The 21,118-nt window shown below is 36.9% G+C and overlaps 1 protein-coding gene across 1 annotated transcript; it reads left to right on the top strand.

Annotated features, from left to right (window-relative positions):
• Nucleotides 1-807: 807 nt before the first annotated feature.
• On the top strand, nucleotides 808-19,284 carry alkal1 (ALK and LTK ligand 1). The gene is made up of 6 exons (XM_032573273.1): nucleotides 808-1,357; nucleotides 1,651-1,932; nucleotides 4,792-4,845; nucleotides 6,583-6,663; nucleotides 17,271-17,344; nucleotides 18,793-19,284. The coding sequence occupies exons 2-5, from the start codon at nucleotides 1,662-1,664 to the stop codon at nucleotides 17,333-17,335; spliced, it is 471 nt and encodes a 156-aa protein (XP_032429164.1). The 5' UTR covers nucleotides 808-1,357; nucleotides 1,651-1,661; the 3' UTR covers nucleotides 17,336-17,344; nucleotides 18,793-19,284.
• Nucleotides 19,285-21,118: the final 1,834 nt, after the last annotated feature.

Genomic DNA, 21,118 nt, shown 5'->3' with positions numbered 1-21,118 from the left:
CTGCTCACAATGCCTTAATTGGCAACTTTAATGAACTTGGAATCATTGGCTTCCCTCATCTAAACCCCATACAGCAACTGTTGTGAAGATATGCAAGATGAAACCACTATTAAACAACCTCGGCTAAATTAACACCTCAGTAGAACTGCATTGATGCAGTAGTTCATGCTAAAGAGGCTCTGACAAAGCACTGGGGGCAAATACATGCACATATTTTTCAACAATAGCTCTGTATTAGAATCATTTTTTCATATCCTCTATATATTCTACTTTCCCTAAGCAGTGCAGGTTGTCAGTACCTGTATGCCATAATCATAAAAATTAACTAAAATAAGCACAGGAAATATAGTCTGTGTGTATAATATGGACTTTGTGTAATAAATTTGTATCATAAATTGTAAATGCTGAAATAAATTAACTTTACAAAGGCATTTTAATTTATTGAGATGCCCCACTACCTCTCTGTTCTTTCTTTTTTTTTCTTAAATGGGATTTGACTTATAACTATCAATGAAATATGGACAAAATTAAAACTTCATTTGTAAATGTCATGCATTAGTCTAAATATATATATTTTTAATTTCGCTCCGAGCTAAAGGGAAAGGGAATTATTTCGTTTTTTCCTCTCTAAAAATTCCAGTTTTAAACGGACCCTTACATACCCTGGCATTATTCATCCAAGATGCATCACAAATAAAGATTTCTGTTCGGGAGCTAACTTGCCGGATGGGTGCTCCTGGAGGCGCATTCTCTGCAGCGCTTAGGAGGTCACAAGACTTGGACATCAGTGAACAAAAACATCGGCACGTTGACAGCTCGACTGCAAGCTTATAGGCCCTCAGATTCTCCAGTTCTCTGCATCCAGCATCCAACAAGTTGCTCCCTTTTGGAGAACTACTTCACTGCGCGCTGTTGCGCTCCTGTATTTTTTGTGCGCCAAGATATATATATATTTTTAAATGCAATCGTAAAGCGCGTTTTCTTCTTTCCTTCCTCTCAAACTTTATCTCAAAAGGATCGCCGACTTTTTATGGGCTCGAATCAATTGCAAATGAAACTTTTCTTGTGCGTAACGGTGTGGGGCACGCCAAAGTGAACATGTGCCTCTGGGACCAAAGAGGGAAAAAATACTCCGAAGATGTCAACATTGCTTTACCACCCACTCGAAATCGATTGTATTACCTTCAAGAAGGTGGCACTCGGTATAAATAGCTACGCAATTTTTCAAGAAAGACGGCGTTGAGCACAATCTGCAGGCTGTTCTTTCTCTCTCTTATCGGAACCGCAGACAACGCCTGAAAGAATTTCCTCAAGACAACTGTGTCCACTCTCCAGGACATAAGCATCTCCTCAACCGGTGAGTTCTGAATTTAGTTAAGTGCATTTACTTCATTATAAGTTTTAAAAAAGAAAGAACGAAAAAGAAAAACTAAATATAATCCCACAGAGAATCGTGCGTAACCTGTCATGCACCATTTCTATGTGATGCCTAGCAAACACAGGTTGCGTGTGTTACATGAGACAATGGGTGTTTTAGTTTTACGCAAAAGTAGAAACGTCAGAAAAAAAATGTCATTACAGTGTGTGCAGCTTGTTAAATGTTTAACTTTAGATTACATCTCTAACAACAACCAAACTTCTTTTTTTCAGACAGTCAAGCCATGCATGTGGAGAGGAAATGGCACATACTGTTGACCATCTTCTTTTTGCTCATCTCCTCGGGTCAGTGCATGGACAGCAAACAGGTCAAGCAGAATGAGAGAAGGACCCTGTTGGATCTAATTTTACAGGTTATCAAGGACAGCCAGCAACGGGACAAGCCCGTGTCTAGGCGCTGTGGCAGTGGACTCCACACCTCAGCACAAGACTTCAAGTCCTCTTCCCGGGAAAAGCCTTTGTATGTCCCTAGGCTGGATAACACTAGACTCATAGGTAAGCTGATAAGATTTATTTTTAGGACCTGATGATGAAAGCATAATCCTCATTTTACTGTTGGAGACAGCTGTCATTGGTCTGCTCAGTGCTCCTCTTTTAATGTAGGATCTTTCTCTGGTTTGGCTAAACTGAAACTTGAAACTATATGCATTTTTAAGTTAATTCAAGAGATCAGGACATTTTACTGACTACAAATCTTCATAGGCAAGGGAACAATGCCCATACCTATTTAACATAAGTATGCAAATTGCATGTGCAGTTCAGATTGCAATGATTATATAATGCATTTAACACAGGTAAGCTTCATATGTGCAAGACTAAGAGTTTACATCATACTTACTCTGATTAGATATGTCTTCTTCACGTGTTTTGAACATATCATCCCTTATGTGAATGACTGATAAGTAGAGGAACCTATCATCAAATGTGGTAGGAGGAGCATCGTGGGGCCAAACTTATGAATGATTCATTCAGAATGATTCATTGATCATCTTTAAACATGAATGACATCTGTAAATGTTGCTTTTCACTCACACTGGGTGCGTTTTTGTGTTCTGTGTATCCTAAACGTGCTTCATTTCTAAATTTGTTTTCTTTGAAAGATATTGAATGTGGCATTCGGGGTCTCTTGTACATGAAAAAAAGCTTAATGGAACTCTGCAATTACTGTCTTAAAGTACAGCATTATGTCCAGTTAATCGTTTGTACATGTGCTTTTATTCTGCTCAGTTTCAGTAACATATAACTGAAACCTGCTGATTTCAGTTATATGTTACTGAAATCAACATATAGACAAGAATTAATATTTTTTTAAGAATTGCACCTCGGTGTGGTGTATAAAATGAACATAATGTGTTTGTTTAAGATAATCACTATCAGTTAGATCATGCCTTGGCGATGCTGAACAGACAGCACACAGCTGAAAGGCTTGGCCTCTTCTTGCGCAATTGGAAAAGTACCTTTCTCAGACCAGTGGCTGGATGGAATTTATCTTTTGAGGATTTTAAAGGCAGCATATTAGCACTGGTGCATGTGACACCACTGAAAGAACGATCGTCACGCAATGATGAAGGCTTTAAACACAGTGAGGATGAGGGGGAAAATGTTGTGGAGTTGTTCCCTGTGTGTTCCTCTCAAGCCATGGCTGTGGCATCAAAATGACAGCTGTGGTGAGACTAAGATCAGGCAAGCAAAAACATGCATTTTATATCTGGTTTTTTTTATATTTTTTTTTATGATGATGCAACCTTTAGCTTGTAGAAGCAGAGGAGTTGAAGCTTAGCTGTTAGTCTTTTAGAAAATAGAGGGGACTGCATGCAAAACATTCATTTTACATAAACATACCTTCATATTTAGACTTGAAGAAATGTTTGTATTTTTTCCTGGAATACCCCTTTAATAATATATGCTGCCATTTATTCAGTAAGACAAAAACTATTTTACATCTGCTGGTTTTCAGCCTGGTGTAATGACTGTCAATCATTATTCCCATTTTGTGACCACATTACAGTCTACTGACTCTGGAGACTAAAGTGTAATCAACCAAGTATTACAAGGACTTATTATGATCAGCATTTAACCCCCCCAAAATAATCTCTTTAGGCTGTCGGCAATGGTATTGTGTTGTTGGACTTTTGCATGTTATACAATGCCCTGCAAAAATATGATTACCTCTTAAACTTTTTAATTTTTTTTCATGTTACAATGTAATGTTCAACATATTTATTTTTGGAATTTTGAGTATAATATATAAAGTATGGGTAGAGATCAAATCCCTCCATTCATTGTCTAAACCTGCTTATTCTTGTAGAGCCTCAATGGGGCTGGTGTCTTTCTCAGGGTACAGCCTGGACAGGTTGCCAATCCACTGCAGTAGAGATTAAATCATAAAGGGAATGTTTTTTATTTCTAGTTTGGTTACCTCTTGGCCCTTATAATAAATTTAAAACTATAGATTCTTAATGAAAGAGGGAGCTTCAGCTTCACAGATGTACACGCATTTTATTCCATTTCTTTAAGCTTTTCACTTTTTTTCACGTTGTAATGTAATGCAATTTAATGTATATTGCTGGCATTAATGCATAATTGTGATGTGTAAGGAAAATTGTTTGAGAAATATTTCTACTCAAAATCTGAACAGTGTTTTGTTCATATATTATGTCCTCAACATCTATGTCAGAATACCCCTGTTTGAAATTACAGCATAAATCCAGCTTTTCTTTGAAGGCCTCAGAGTTTGGTTTGAGAACAACAAGCAGCATCACAAAGACCAAGGAGCACAGCAGACAGGTTGAGGAAAAGTTGGGGTAAAGTTTAAAGCAGAGTTAGGCTATAAAATTAGAGCCTAACAGCACAGTGATACTTCAAAAATAGAGTGTGGAACAACTACAAACCTTCTAAAACATCACTGTCCATCTAAGCTGTCAGGCTTGTCAAAGAGAAAGCTCTGATACTGCAAGCTTTCTCGCAGATCAGTATCAGCGATCTGCAGTGGATGAAACAAACATGTGGACGTAGATGCCCTGATCAAATAAAACCAGATGCATTTTCAGTTGCATGCAGAATCCTCTGTGCAGCAGAAAACTAACACTTCACATCCCCCTGATCCCACCTGCGATAAGACGTGGAGGTGGCAGCATCATGCTATGGGTTTTTCTTTTCAACAGGAGGATGGAAGATGGTCAGAGATGAATGCAAATAGTTGGCAGTATTTTATGTTTGTCTCTCAAAATGTTATCCAAATAGAAGCCTTTGAGTAATATCACAAAATACAAAAAGAAAAAATCAGTAACTGTTTGTTTGATGGCCTGATAAATAGTTCTGATGTGAAAATCTAATCACAAGTTTCTCTTTCAGATATTGTTTCTAGAGATGCAGACCTGAAGAACAAATTCATTCAGCATTTTGGAGGTAAGAAAACTTCGACTAAAGAACATTTTTGTGAAAACATTTTGGTCTAGAATCTCTGCTACCCTTTGCAGACATTGCAAAACTGTTTTATCTGGGAAACAACTTTAAGAACATATTTGGCACTTTTCCCATGCAACTTTTGGCAGGACTCTCCAAGTTTTGCCCCTCTGAGAAAAACATTTTCATTCCTGCAAGTCAAGATACAGTATACTGAAGTCATAGACAGCTTTGTGAATGCTGTTCTTTGGGTCAGAATGGGGTCGCATGGCTTAGCTGCAGGGCAGTAGTTTAGAGAAACAGCACATGGTCTGAAGCTGACAGAATTAAGTTGAAGGCATTGCTAAGCTAAGCTGATTATTTGTCTCAGGACCTGTGAGTAGACTTCATTATTGCTATGAAAATCTGGAAGCATAATTGTTGGTGCAGAAACTCTTAGATGTTCTTATAACTGAGAACTTGACTTTGCTTCAGTCTAAATTGAAAACTGACTAATTAATAATACGTCTACAACTGACAAAGTAAAGGCACTTTGGGGTGTAGTTACTTTTTTTGTTTATTAGTTTGAAACTATAATTCTTACAAATATGTGGTTAATTAAAGTAAAAACTAATATTAAGCATTTTTATGAGGTGTTGAGTTATTTACATCATTTAGGTATTAGCAGACAGTGGATTTCTTTGTAAGCCAATGAAAGGAAGGTAAAAAAAAATTATTTTCCCACTGATTTTATAAAGATTAAAAAAATGATGTATTAATTTAGGTTCAAGTTGCTCCTTACTGTAGAGCATATAGAATCAATTTGTTAAGTTTATTTGTACAGCACATTTGAGGAGGAAGGCATTTCAAAAGGCTTAATGAAAACATAAAAATATCATAAACACATCATACAGTCACCAATTGTAAAACCAGTAATATTTTGTTTGAGTCACATCTAGAGATGTTTAGAAAAATCAAGTGGTAACTAGAATTGGACAACTTTCAGAAGGGTCAGATTATTGACCCTGACCTGTGACTGCTGATTGGAAACTCACAATTTTAATATTTCTCCCGTCAGTAAAGCATACTAATTCAGCATTGGTTTTATCAATGTTTAGGTGATTTCTCAGTTGCAAAGTCTACAATAAAGCCCTCTGAAGTTGGCATTCTGGCTGGGAAAGCTGAGTAGCCATGAGTTTAGTGTATCACTGCAATTCACTTAGAATACAGTGAAAAGTTGCTGGTGTAGTACTTGTAGAACTTATAAAAATGCTAGTACACAAAGAGCTGTAAAAGGCCTCTCAAAATCTTGTCCTTGAGTACCTGCCTACTGCAACGTTTAAGTGTTTTCACCTAGAAGAAAACTTCTTCTAGGTGCTTTCATCTTCACTTCTAGGTGAAAACACCTAGAAGAACACCTGAAATCAACATCTGAATTAGCAGATGAAAACTCCATGAACCCGAGTTTTGGATCAGGCATAAAATTCATATCAGTCTTGCTAAAGAGTGACCCTTCTGCACTCTGGAGAAAATTATTTTAATCTTGAAGCAGGAAACTCCCATAGTGCTAGAGATATTTAATCATTAGACAAAAATGATCTCAGTATAAATTGTCATGATTTATGAAAAGCACTCCCATTTTGGGATAAGTAGAAGGAAAACAATAGCACAGCATCAGGTCATGTATTTTTCTTAAAAATTGTTATATTAAGAGAACTTCTTTTCATTTTACCTAATGTAACCTTCTCTTTTCTCAAGCAGGACATGTCAAGTTCTCGTCGGAGTGCAAAACACACTTTCACAGACTATACTACACCACAAGGGATTGCTCAACACCAGCATGTGTGTATGCTTTTTCATTCAACAGACCACTAATTTTATCAGTTTTCTTTGTGCCTCATTCTCTATTTTTATCATAAAATATTATCCCATATTGGCTGAGAAAACATGTGTGTTTAATATTAATATGACTGACATTTTATATGAGCAAACCATTTTTGTTGGCAGAAAGTTTAAGTTATTTCAACATAAAGATCTTTTGGTTTCTGCATGGGTCACTAAGCATCTTCTTAGAATATATTATGTCAACTTTGGTTAGTGTTTTTCAGATCAGATAAAAAATGTTGTTGAATAGGGCTGCATCATATTAAAAACAGACATGTCGATATTATTAGTCAAAACTGTGAAGATGAAATCAGTCATGACAAAATAGCTTTCTTTTCACTTTTCAACTGTGATTCTAACTCTCTTCTGTGGTCACAAGCATTTTGGGCCCATTAACATGGCACCCAAGCACAGTATTAATGGGCCTATTATTATTATTATTATTATTATTATTATTATTATTATTATTAAGTAGTACTGTAAGTCACATCAATAAGCCTCACATTCTCAAAGAAGAAAAAAACTGAATATCTTATTAGTTTGGAAATTTTCTTTTTCTTTTTTGTCCAACCTAAGTCTTTCAAATCATCAAACTATTTTTTTAGAAGACAGAAATAGCCAGAGATAATACAAAAAGCAATTTTCAAATGATGATTTCATTTATCAAGGGAAAAAAGTAATCTAAACCAATCGAGCCCAATATGAAAAAATAATTCCCTCCAATGCTAATAACTGGCTGTGCCACATTTAGATGTATTTTGCCTGAGAGTGGAGGGACTTTGGATCATAGAGTCTGCTTTCACGCTTATGTTTTTGAGGCATGGTCCAGATTTAAATCTGAACTTTGATCAGACTACTTCCTAGACTTTATTTTTTGAATTATTCAATAGCAGACCTAGTGCCCGGCTTTGGATTGTCCTGCTGCGAAAACCAGGCATGAGGGGAAGAATTGATGGTCAGACATTTTCCTTCAGGATGTTTTGCCAGAGAGCAGAATTCATAGTTTCATCAATTATGGCAAGTCTGGAACTAAGAGTTGGGGGGTATAGAAAAGGTAATAGGAATAGAAGGGAAGAAGATATTTTTTCCAGAATCAGATTTGGGCACACAAGGTTAAATAGTACTCTTAAGTTAATTAATAAACACAGTACAGGTTGTTGTAAATATTGTGGAGAGATGGAAACAATACAACATGTATTTTTAGAGTGCAATAAGTATGTAAGGGAGAGAGAGAGATGTTGGTTAATGAGTTGAATAATTGTAAATTAGATTTAGAAGAAATATTTCAGAAATCATCAGGAGATATAATATTTGAGAGTATTTTTAGATTTCTAAGAAGAACGGGTATTATGGGGAGGGTATAAGCGTGTGATCCATACTCCAACCTGGAAGGTGGCGGTAATGCACCTATAAGTTGTTTGCCAACCGCCATAAAACAAGAAGAAGAAGAAGTCTGGAACTTCCGGTTATGGCGTCTCAGTGAAAAGGTGCATGTGCGTATGGCTCGCTGTTAAATCCTTAAATGAATCCGTAATTAAGATCAATATTCACAATTTCGCTCGTTTATGGCAACGGAAAACGTTTAGTGGGGATCATGCCACCGAAAAATGCCAACTAAACAACCAACTAAAGCGACTCCACGAGAGAATGCGGCTAATGTAGCTCATGCTAACGAGACAGCACCGGCTAACTCGACAGAGGCTCAAGAAGCTCCGACCAACCATGATATTCTCAGAGCAATTAACCTGCTGAAGGAAGATATGAACAAACAATCTGCTGATATGATGAAAGCAATTCAGGATATCAAAGGGGATATGCAGTCGCTCACTGAGAGAACTGGGGAAACAGAAGTGCGAATTAAGTAGAGCAGGGGTACCCAAAGTGGGATCTCGAGGGCCGGCATCCTGCACCTTTTAGTTCTCTCCCTGGTGGTAGTAACAACCTTTTCAGCATGTCAGTGTTCTTCTTAGGCCTTCTAGCGAGCCGTCATTGGATCCAGGTGCGTTAAACCAGGGAGAAAACTAAAACATGCAGGATGCCGGCCCTCGAGGACCGACTTTGGGCACCTCTGAAGTAGAGGATGACGTTACTTCCCTTCAAAGCAGAGTTAAATCACTGGAGAGAACGGTGGAGGTGCTTGGTGATAGAGTTGCGGAGCAAGAAGACAGGAGCAGACGCTCCAACCTGAGACTGGTCGGGCTGCCTGAAAAATCCGAGGGAGCGGATCTGTGTGGCTTTCTGGAGACATGGCTTCGAGAAACACTAGGTGAGGACTTCACCTCCTCCCGATGCGTGGAGAGAGCTCACAGGATCGGGCCCCTCAGCTCTAAAGCCTCGGCTCCAAGAGTTGTTATAATGAAGTTTCTGAGTTATAGAGACCGGGATATAACTCTGAAAGCCGCCAGGAAAATGAAGGAAGTGCATTATGAGAATCACCGTGTCACCTTTTCCCCTGACCTTTCGGCCGAGACTCGCAAGCTGCAGAGGCGCTTTGATGGAGTGAAAGCCCGGCTTCGAGCCCTTAAAGTCCGGTATGGTATTTTGTATCCAGCTCATCTGATCATCACACACAATGACAAGCGACGGATCTTCAAGTCAGTGGAAGAAGCCGAGAAATACATCGATGGAATAAGCCCACAGGCAGAGAATAACTCCAGGACATAGTGTGTGCCCATCGCTTCCCCTCAATGGATACAAAAGGAACAAATTGCAGTGGACAATATTGTAAGTTGACAAACGTTTTGTTGATGTATGTGAAAGCATGAACACTGCTATTAATATTTCTTTATGATACCTTTGTATTGTTACCAAATCTAGCCTTAACTATTAATATTTTGGTCAAATTATTCTTTGTTCGGCCAGCCAACCCACATATTACCTTCGTTATGCGTGTGGACTTTTACGTTACCCACTTAGTGGATGCAACGTTTCATATAACCTGAGTTCAATGTTCAGAAGGGATTAACACCACATTTCGTTTGGGGAAATGTGTGGTGATTTGGGATGAAGGGCTCACTATGGGTACAGTTTTTTTGTTGACTTTACATGACTTGAATGTGAGAATAAGAAGAGGCCAATGCATTATATTTGTTTACATCTCCAAGTACACGATTTATGTCTGATTGCCCGGTAATCAATATATCTAGTTGGAATGTTAGAGGTCTGAACAAAATGGTAAAACTTAAACAAGTGATGGGCAGGATCAAACAGATGAAAACTACAATATGTTTTTTTACAAGAGACACACTTGATTGAAAAGGATGTAAATAAAATTAGATCTAGGTGGCCGGGACAGGTATTCTCCTCTAGTTTTACAACTCACGCCAGAGGAGTAATAATAATGATCCACAAATCAATTCCATTTGAACTTAAAAATAAATACCTTGACCCGGCAGGGAGATTTATCATTCTTAGTGGGACTATAATCTCTACATTGGTCAACTTTCTATGTCTATATGCCCCCAACGAGGATGATCCTACCTTTTACCAAAATCTGTTTTTAACCATGTCAGCTTATAATGGTTCATTTATAATTGGTGGAGATTTCAATTGTGTTTTAAACCCTGCAATAGACCGTTCAAATAGTTCTGTCATATCCCACCAACAAGCCAGGAAAACTGTCGAGAAATATATGAAAGATCTTAATATAGTGGAGGTTTGGAGGCAACTTCATCCAAATAAGACAGAGTACTCATGCTTTTCAAGCACTTCCAAAACTTATTCACGAATAGATTATTTTCTGGTCTCCTCCGGTTTATTATCTACAGTTCAAAAATGTTGGTATGAAGCTATTCTACTTTCTGATCATGCCCCAGTTATTCTGTCAATAAAATTACCAAATTATTGCCGGTCTTCAATCCCATTTCGATTTCAAGCTAAATGGTTTAGATCCCAAGAATTTGAGGAATTTCTCGAAGAGAAGATAACTGAGTATTTCAATTTTAATACAACCCAAACCAGTGCATCAATAAAATGGGAAGCCTTTAAAGCCTATATAAGGGGGGAAATAATGAGTTATATTAGGCATAAATCAAGACTACATTTGAATAAATTAAAAAACATTGAAAAACAAATCAAAGAATTACAAGAGCAACTGTATCACTCTAATGACGCTGACAAATATAGGAGACTTCTTTTACTAAAATCGGAATATAATGAGCTCACTACCAACAAAATAGCAACTAATCTACTGTGGTTAAAACAATCATATTATGATCAGGGTGAGAAGGCAGGTAAACTCTTAGCTTGGAGGCTTAAAAAGTTACAGACGAATCGGGCTATAAATTCAATCAAATTAAATAATGGTGAAAATCTGGTAGATCCAAAAAGTATAAACGATGCATTTGCAAAATATTATGAAAACTTATATACATCCCAATATCTAGACAACACAAATAAACAGAAACAGTTTCTGGACCAACTTCAATTTCCAACTCTGTCAGAAGAGAATAAGAACAATTTGGATGAAAAGCTGAGTATTGAAGAACTTAAAATGGCCTTAAGCCGCATGAATTCGGGTAAGGCACCTGGCCCCGATGGCCTTCCAATTGAACTTTACAAGAAATTTCCAGATAAATTACTGCCCCCTCTACTCGAAGCGTTCAATGAATCTTATGAAAAAGGCATCCTGCCTCCATCACTACGTTTGGCAACTATTTCTCTCTTGTTAAAGCCAGGTAAACCCCCAACAGAAATGGGTTCATATAGGCCCATTTCTTTAATGTCCTGTGACACAAAAATTCTATGCAAAGCTTTGGCTCGAAGGATTGAAACTCATATTCCTAATTTAATCTCGAATGACCAAAATGGATTTGTTATTGGGCGCCAAGCCTTTCACAATACCCGTCGATTGCTAAATATATTATATGCAAAACAGTTTGCTATGGACGACGCCTTTCTATCATTAGATGCTGAGAAAGCTTTTGACAGGATCGAATGGAGCTATCTCTTTGATACCCTTAAGAGATTTGGCCTAGGAGAAAAATATTTAAAATGGATTCAATTACTATGCCAGTTGCTAAGGTCGTAACAAATGGTCAACTTTCAACATGTATTAGCCTCTGTAGATCGACGCGACAGGGATGCCCTCTGTCCCCCCTCCTTTTCTTATTTGCCATTGAGCCGCTTGCCATGGCAATACGTAAATCCCCTGAAATCACCGGCATTCAAATTGGAGATGTGGAGCACCGGTTGTCTCTTTTTGCAGATGATATTGTTCTGTTTTTAGCTAATCTGAAAGAGTCTATTCAGGCTGTTGATAAAATTCTGAAGGAATTTGGTGAATTCTCAGGTTACAAAGTTAACCAAAAGAAAAGCTCCTTATTACTGCTTAACAGAAATAACCCCCCAATACAAACACAATTTGCTTATACCTATGAGGGCTTTACCTACCTAGGAATCAAGATTAACCCAGATCTAGAGAAAATAGTCTCTATAAATTATGATCCTTTAATGCAGAAAATATTAGATTCCCTAGATAGATGGAATGAGATGCCAATTTCAATGATAGGTCGTATTAACATCATTAAAATGTCCATTCTCCCGAAGTTCTTATACCTTTTTCAGTCCATCCCCTTACACATTCCAGCTTCCTTCTTTTCTTCGATAGATAAAGCCTTTACCAAATTTATATGGAACAATAAACGCCCCAGATTGCGACTCTCTCTTCTTTATCTGCCCTATGAACAAGGTGGGCTTAGAGTACCAAACATTAAGTTGTACTATCATGCAGCACAGCTTTGTGCTGCTACTTGCTATTTTTCCACTGGTGACATACCCTCTTGGGTACAAATAGAGAACAACTTATTAACATTATCTTTGACATCCTATCTTTACTCAGCAGATCTTAAACATCTATTAAAAAACACCAAAAATCCTTTTCTCAAAAACACAATATCAGTTTGGCACCACTCACATTCAGTTTTGGATGAGGTGTCCAAGCTCTTGTGTCTATCACCTATTTGGGGAAATAATAGATTCAAACCAGGAAGAGCAGACAGAGGATTTAGAATATGGTTGAATAAAGGCGTAAATAAAATAGGGGACCTTTATAGTGAAGGAGTTTTGATGTCCTTTGAACAGCTGGCAAATAAGTACAGTCTGCCTCAAAAACATTTTTTTAAGTATTTACAGATTAGAAGCTTTGTTTTTGCGTCACTGAAATCCACTGCTGAACCTCCACTCTCTACCATAGAATATTTAGCCACTCACCACAATCAGAGTAGGGGTCTACTTTCCAAATTTTATAATATCTTGCTTTTAGCCTTAAAAGAAAATAGTCTCATATTTACAAGCATGGAAAAGAGATCTGCAAACTGAAATCTCTGAAGATGAATGGAACAACTCTTGTCTACTGGCACAAACGCAAACTATTAACACAAGGTTTAGACTATTGCAATACAAGTGGTTGTTTAGGACATATATCACTCCTATAAAACTTCACCATTTCAACTCAAATATTCCTGATGTGTGTGTTAAATGTAATATAGATAAGGGTACTCTTTTTCATTGTATGTGGCAATGTATGGAACTTCAAACTTTCTGGAAGGAGGTTATTGTGTTCACCTCTCGTTTGATTGAACAGGATGTTTCAATGGACAGTAAACTTTGCCTACTGCATATTTTTCCAGATGGATTTAAAGTACCTATAAAGAGAAAGAAGCTTGTGAGTTTTTGCCTTTTGCAGGCTAATCAATCAATCAATCAAATTTTATTTGTATAGCACATTTCAGCAGCAAGGCATTTCAAAGTGCTTTACATCATTACGAACACAGAAACACAATGCAACATAGAATCAATAATCAAAACACAGCATTAAGTCAGGCTAAATTTGTAATTGATTACGTTTCAAATGCAATCTTAAACAGGTGGGTTTTTAGTTGAGCATTAAGTCAAGTTCCATCAATAAATTTGTAATTGATTACATTTCAAATACAATTCTAAACAGGTGGGTTTGTAGTTGAGATTTAAAAGAAGTCAGGGTTTCAGCTGTTTTACAGTTTTCTGGAAGTTTGTTCCAAATTTGTGGTGCATAGATGCTGAAAGCCGCTTCTCCTCGTTTGGTTCTGATTCTGGGGATGCAGAGCAGAACCAGAACCGGAAGACCTGAGAGGTCTGGAAGGCTGATACAATAAAAGCAGATCTTTAATGTATTGTGGTGCTAAGCCGTTCAGTGATTTATAAACTAACAACAGTATTTTAAAGTCTATTCTTTGAGCTACAGGGAGCCAGTGTAGGGACTTTAAAACTGGTGTTATGTGCTCTATCTTCCTGGTTTTAGTGAGAACGCGAGCAGCAGCATTCTGGATCAGCTGCAGGCTAAACATTTGATTGCTCTGAAATGGAGGAACCCAGAAATACCAAAGATAAATGAATGGATCAAACTACTGAGCAACAACCTGGCAATGGAAAAACTGACTTATATAACAAAAGGAAAACTTGAAGACTTCGATGATATTTGGTCCCCCTTCCTATATTTTATCAAACAATGTGACATGTAAACTCAACCTTTCCTTTCTTTTTGTGTAGAGAGTGAGCCCTGGGGTTTTGTGTGTTTTTCTTTATTATAATTATTTTTGGGGTGGGGGGAGGGACGGCATTGTGTTAATTTTTTTTTTTTTCTTCTTCTCTTTTTTCATGTTCTTTTCTTGTATGTTTATATAGCAGAAAATTCTAATAAAAATATTTTGGAAAAAGAAAAAAAAAAAATTATGGCAAGTCTCTCAGGTCCTGACCATCAAACCACCACCACCATGTTGGACTCAGTGTGATGTTCTCTTTCTTGAAACTCTGTGTTAGTTTTACACCAGATGAATCCATCCAAAACTTCTACTATAGCCTTGTAGGTCCACTGAATATTTTCCTAAAATTCCTGGGAGCCATCAAGAAGTTTTTTGACATAAATGAGACGGTTGTTGTGTTTTAGCCTGATCTCTTTTTTTGTAGAAGCATTGCTGACTTTGAGGTCTGCAGAGTTTTAGTTGTCTATTTTGACATCCTGGATGAGTTGTCAACGTGCTCTTGGGATATTTTGAAAGACACACCAGGCAGAGTCACCACTGTTTTGAGTTTTGTGGATCATGGTTTTACCTGTGTGGCTTAGAAATGGCTTTGTAGTTCTTTCTAGATTTACAATGTTGATGAGTTTGTTTCTCATCTTGCTGTTTGAGGCTCTTTAACCTACCTCATGTCGTCAGACTGGCTCTACTTAAGTTAATCATTGATTCTACAGTTCAGCCAACTCAGTTGGTGTGGCCAGTTTAACTATAATTAAATAATTAAACTTTAATTAATTAATTAATTAATTGTAAATAATTAATGTAGCTAATCACAACAATTCTGTATTTTAAAAAAGAGGCATGCATATTTCAGATATACATGAAATATATGTACGTACTGTATATTTCTTAATCAAGATGATTAAGATAACATTTTCCCCTTAATAAATTAATCATCTATCGTCATCTCCTTTTTGTATTTAATCAGGTCATCTTTATCTGAAATTTATAATCTGAATCATTTTAGTTTTACCAAAATGCAAACACAAAAGAAATCTCGTAGGCCAATAAATTAACAACCATTATGAATATTTTGAACAAAGCAACCAACTCCTGATTATTTCTAAGATGGCTTTTGCTGTCATAATGCTCAGTGGAGGCATCCAATCTGTTTTTCCACTTAAAGGCCACATGAGAAGTAATGCGCCAAATAATCTGTTTTTTCTCGTTAGAACAATGACATAGGCCAAAATTTACATGGTCCGAACCATTTGGATGTTTTATGTCCAAATTATTAAAACTTTGCTTTGCTTAATCTGCTGATAATATGTCAGAATCTTTGGCTCTTTTATGTTAAAGGAGAGCAATCTTTCTTGCAACTGATGCAGTTTAAAGAAATAATAAAAATCAAGAGCTAAGATAGAGGTACGAAAAAAAAATATTTGTATGTTAGTGTACATTTATACATATAGAATTTCTTTCATCCTTAATCATTCACTATATACTAGAAATTAAAGCAGTCGGTCACAACCCTGAACAGAATTAAAGAAATGTAGAAAATGAATACGTGGGTTTTGCCTTAATAATGGAATGTCTTCCAAAAAATTCAGCAAGTCCTTTAGCATCAAAAGTACCTTCATATATGTCCAAGTCATCCCACCCATGGGCACTGTTGCACTACCACAGCTGTTGACTTTTGCAACTAATAAAAGCCTAGAGTCTTTTTAGTCTCTGTTAAATCGAAGAGGACAGGAGTGGGTGGGGGGGGGAGGGGGGTAAGAGGGGTTGTGTGTGTGTTTTCTTTAAAGCTGACTGAGACATGAGGTCATCTAACAAGAAAACACATGTTTATAATCCATCTGTCCAGCTGAGATGAGCTTTTGTCTGTAGATCTTTGCAAGATTTCCAGCTCAGCTTTCAATTCTGCCTGTGGTTCTTTGGGTTGTGAACTGGGATAAGTAGCAATAACCATAGAGGCTAACATTATTAACTTTGGCATAATCAGTTTACAAGCAGTGGCATCCTGATGGTCATCACCATTTAATAGTGGTTTCCAGCTTTGCCTTGCATGAGCTAAAATGTATCTAGAATTTCTGAATCTTATCGCTGTATTATAAAAAGCATTGTTCAAAAACTAATTTTTGTAAAAAAAAAAAAAAAAAAATGAAATAAAAAATAGAAAATTCTTCTAAGGAGTTCCACACAAATCAGTGAGGCGCATCATTGCTTAGAAAGACAAAGCCGTAGATGGATGCATTTGATAATCAATCCTGATTCTCACAATTTTTAAAATGGACACACATAGAATGAAAAACCCTAAAAATAGATTGCAAGATCTGAACAATTTTTGAAATTACCAGTTCAACATGTCAAATCACAAACAGCATTGCAAATCAATGTTTGCAATTTCACAATCTCAAAAGTTTGGATGCATTACTTTGTTGAATACAAAATTTAAAATGTCACTCTTACCAATTAAACTTAATATATTTACGTGTAAAGCAGACTTTGACCGTCCTTGCTGTGCGTACTTGACACATATTTTAAGTGGTTGAGATATTAAAGCTAACTATGACTGACGAATACCTTTTATCTATTAATTCAAAATGTCTGTCTCTACTTAGGATTTTAGTTACAACAAAACAAAAATCATTAGACAATTTAAAATGCAGATGCAAAACAGAGTAAAAACATAACACTGATCTGATATTGTTATCACAGTATTCAGCATTGCTGTCACATTATGTAAAATAAAGATTTTATTGCATTTTAGAAATTCCCTAACTTTAGGAAATGTGATTGGTTCTATAACTTCTTATTAGTAAATAAATAAATCAGGGAAAACATTTCCAACTCAGTGTTTGTTGCTTCTTTCTCTGAGATATTTTCAATTTTCAAACTTATGGAGTAAATAGCAGTGAAAGCAGATATGTTCAATCATGACTCTTATTTGTCCTCGATATTTGTTGAAGTAAAGCTGCTGTTATTCTGTTATTCTTTTAATTTTCGTAATTGATTAGGTCATGTGAAGATGCTAACAATCTTTATCTTACCATTTCTTTCTTTTAGATTACAAAAGGTGTGCAAGATTGCTAACACGATTAGCAATGAGTCCGCTCTGCATGCAGTCATAGGTTTTGTATGTGAGTATTTGTTTTTTCTTCTTGAGTTACTCTTGGTCTTTTACATCCCTCAATAAAACATAAATGATTAATATAGACACGTAGATGTATACTTTGTGTTGACGAGATTCACTCTCTGACAGAGAGTGAATCTGTCAGATGTTCATCTGAGGAAGACTGATCCGTCCTATAATCAGAAACATATCTATTTTACATCTGTCCAACATTTGGATCTTGTACAGAATGTGATCTAACCTTGATCTCTGAAATGTTTTTATGCCAGAATGAAATCTTCTCCTACCATAACTTCAACATTTACTTTGAAACATTTCTAAATTAGTTAAACTTGGACTTAAATTGTTAGGATAGGAAGAAAACAGACATGCACATTGGGATGATTTTGAGTAACGATAAATGAAAATTGAAATCCTCAAATGTGTTGAAATTTTAAAAATTCACAAATAAAAGTCTTTCAAAATTATGGACAATATTTTTTCTCAGAAATTTAAAAGACTTGTTCCCACTTAGCACAAACACTTGTTGACACATGCCACTTCCCCAGGGAGGCAAAAGTAGTTCATACATTTTGGGAGCATTTACTTTCTCACAATTGCAACGGGCTGGTAGACATAGATTTTTTTGCCTAATAGATTAAATCACTTGAGAATTTTTTTTGTATTCTTTGAGGCTATTGTTGTCTGATATTAAAATGTACTTAATGGTCTGACGTGTTTAAGTGTGCCAAACATTAGAAACAGTATCACTCCTCTACATTTTTCCCATAACTGGAATAAAGAATTTATGTAATTTAATCATATGAACAACTTTAGATAGTGCCAAGCATTATCGGATGTTTTCAGAAGTACATGACTGCATCCTTGAAGTCAAGGAAGGCCCCTGAATGTCGTCAGTGAAATAATTCTGGATGTGTGCTCATCCCTTTTTTAAGGTGATTTTTAAAAATTCCTCTTTCTCTGCTGTCTTGATGGCTTTAAATCTAACATAGGTAAAAGCAGGGTTCACATTGGATGCAATTATGTCCAGACTGATGAGTGATTGCCACACACAAGTTCATCTCCCTAAGTGGTCATTCATGGTCATTGGGCTTAGCTGGTAATAATGTAATTGAAGAGACTGACACATCTTCAGGAATCAGATAATAGGATGCTGTCTACATTGTTCTGAGAGCTCACGTGTGTCACGATTGACGAACTTCAGAAGACGTATGAAATGAGTCATGATTCGGCAATTCTGGTCATTTCTCAGTGAACTTTGGCAGCCCAGTAATGATCCATCTTTAGAAGCTGACAACACGAGTTCCTTAGAAAGATGTGAAAAGATGTGAAGATGTGATCAAATCTCCAGATCCAGCATTGAGCCACGGGATTTTGATAAAACATAAAACTTTGAAAAGTGCAGAAACTGCTAATATTTAACTGTGCATTTTTGTGTTGCGATTTAAATTCCAGGTCGCCATATAACGGAAGAGGGATCAATGTGTTGCCAAGGAAGTGCCTTCCAACCCACAGCAGACATGAGGACGTTCTTTCTGTGTGTGTCTATAGTGTCTATATTTTTGCTGTTGGTGTTGTCATAACTCAAAATGATGGACATTGTTGGTTGTTTGTGAGTGGAATGGACAATGTATTTGTAAGCAGATAATGTAATATCAAATACTGTACATCTATTTATTGAAAGGACATATAAATATATGTAATGATTTAACAGTCACTGGATAGCCAATCATTTTGGTTATAAAAGTCATAAGTGATGGAAAGAAAATGTATTTGCTTTATTTTCTATATAAATTCCACTTTTGCTAATTTGCTGACGTTATACTCCATCTTTGTCTTCATCACATTTTATTTGGCACTTGAGTGATTGTTGACAATAAGACCATATAAAATAACAACAATGGTGACAACTCACTGCATTACTAAATAAAGAATACTGAAGCACAGGAGGTTTTGCTTTTTTTTTTTTTTTTTTTTTAATTCATGCAAAACGTGGAGTCAGGCAGTGCGATGGGTGAGACCGCGAACGGAGCCCACGGGAGTGGACGGTTCATTCTTGGCACAGCATGTGATGCGTTTATCTCCATACACTTCACTCTTAATAGAAAAAACCTGTCTTCTGCTCGTCTGAATTTGTAAACAGTCGGGAAAGAAGCTGGGTTTCATCACAACTGTGTTGCTATGGGATTGCTTTTTTGGATCAAATGCTTGTTTTGCACTTTTCAGCACCTTTTTCAGATGCTGCTGTCCCTGCCACTCAGAGCAGGTGCTATAATCACTGAGTCCACCCACTCACCTCTCTTTTTTTTCTTGGAGGTCACTGCAGATCGTCTGGCAGACTCTCACGTTTGCAGTCACTCACTTAATCAAGGCTATCAGATGCCTTGGAATGAACAGGAGGTTGAGCAATCCTTGCTTAGCCAAAAAGATAAATGTATAGTAGATAAAACCACAAAATGTTCCCACAAAAAAGCACAAACTTGATGCTTGAAAACATCTGTTTAGTTCAAGGAAAGAGCTTGTGAGGAAACTCAAATGCAGTGACTGACTGATTTGTATTGTCGAAAAACAAAGTGTTTCTGGTGTTTGAACTTCTGAACCACTCACACACACCTATCTATGACCGCTGGTGTGGGGGCGTGTGTGTGTGTGTGCGTGAAATCTGAACCATTTCTCACATTGTGTCTTAGTTTATTTGTTCTCAAGCAACAAGTAAACTGTTTTCTGTATCGCTCCATAATTAGAATATACCAAACACTGCATATACGATATTAAGGAAATCAAGACAAACAGAGTTGGCTTAGAATAAAAGCTTCCTTGTAATGACATTCAAATTAATAATTTTAATTTTCTATAGTGACCATGTATTTGGTCCATTCCAAACTAACAAAGTTTGTTTGGAGTGCTATAACACTTTAAGTGTTATAGCATTAACATAGTGCTATAACACTAACAAAGTGCTATAATGTCCCTTGAAACCACAGAAGTGGGAGATTTATCCTCCCTTCTGGTCTGGAGAATATTGACAGTGATTGTTTTTTGTTTACGTAGTGAAAAATACACTGAATCAGGAACACACTCGTACACACACCCACACACCCACACAAGGGGGTTTGCTGATGGATAAAGTTCTGAGAAAACACAAACTACAAGCCAAAGATTACAACAGCTCAGTTCTCACGTCAGCTAGTCTCCACAGACCGAGAGGGAGCCTTTTCTTTCACAGGCTCATGCATTATTCACTAATAGTTTGGCTTTTTGAGCCATCATTAGACTCATCCGTGGAAAAAGTTGAGTTGGTGAAGAGCATGTTTAATGGTGTGTACAGATACCGTCGCTGTGACTGGGATCTCAATCTAGGCAATGTTTCCAACTTGATATGAAGTTACCTCGCAGGGCTATAAGCCATGTGATAGCCTTTGCTCCACAAATCACAGCCTTCTTAAGAATGGAGGAGTTCAGCTTTGAAATTTATGCTTCACCCAACCTCTGTATACTTGTCAAACTTGCACACATAAATCCACCCTGAGCAACATGTGGCAAAATATGAAGTGATTACCTGAGCCAATTAAGGAAACGGCTGAAGCTATAAAAGGATTAAGCTGCTAAAAATACAGCTTGCACCTCATGGGGATGCACAGGGGATCCCTTTCCCTCCGGGTGGGCAGGACAGGGACATTGGATCCTAATCTGAGGAGGATATCACTTATCTGGAGACAAACAGCACAGATTAGGAGAGGAGACAGAAGATGCACTGGGGATAGCATGTGGGAGGGCTTTA

This window comes from Xiphophorus hellerii, chromosome 9, assembly GCF_003331165.1.
Source record: "Xiphophorus hellerii strain 12219 chromosome 9, Xiphophorus_hellerii-4.1, whole genome shotgun sequence".
Taxonomy (NCBI): Eukaryota; Metazoa; Chordata; class Actinopteri; order Cyprinodontiformes; family Poeciliidae; genus Xiphophorus; species Xiphophorus hellerii.
Note: the sequence above shows the minus strand (reverse complement) of the source record. Positions and strands in the feature narration are given on the sequence as shown.

Excerpts from the sequence above, each read along its gene's own strand:
- alkal1 (XM_032573273.1), top strand. The coding sequence starts at position 1,662 with ATGCATGTGGAGAGGAAATGGCACATACTGTTGACCATCTTCTTTTTG. Across the intron at positions 1,933-4,791 it reads GGATAACACTAGACTCATAG|ATATTGTTTCTAGAGATGCA; the intron begins GTAAGCTGATAA and ends TTTCTCTTTCAG. Across the intron at positions 4,846-6,582 it reads ATTCATTCAGCATTTTGGAG|GACATGTCAAGTTCTCGTCG; the intron begins GTAAGAAAACTT and ends TTTCTCAAGCAG.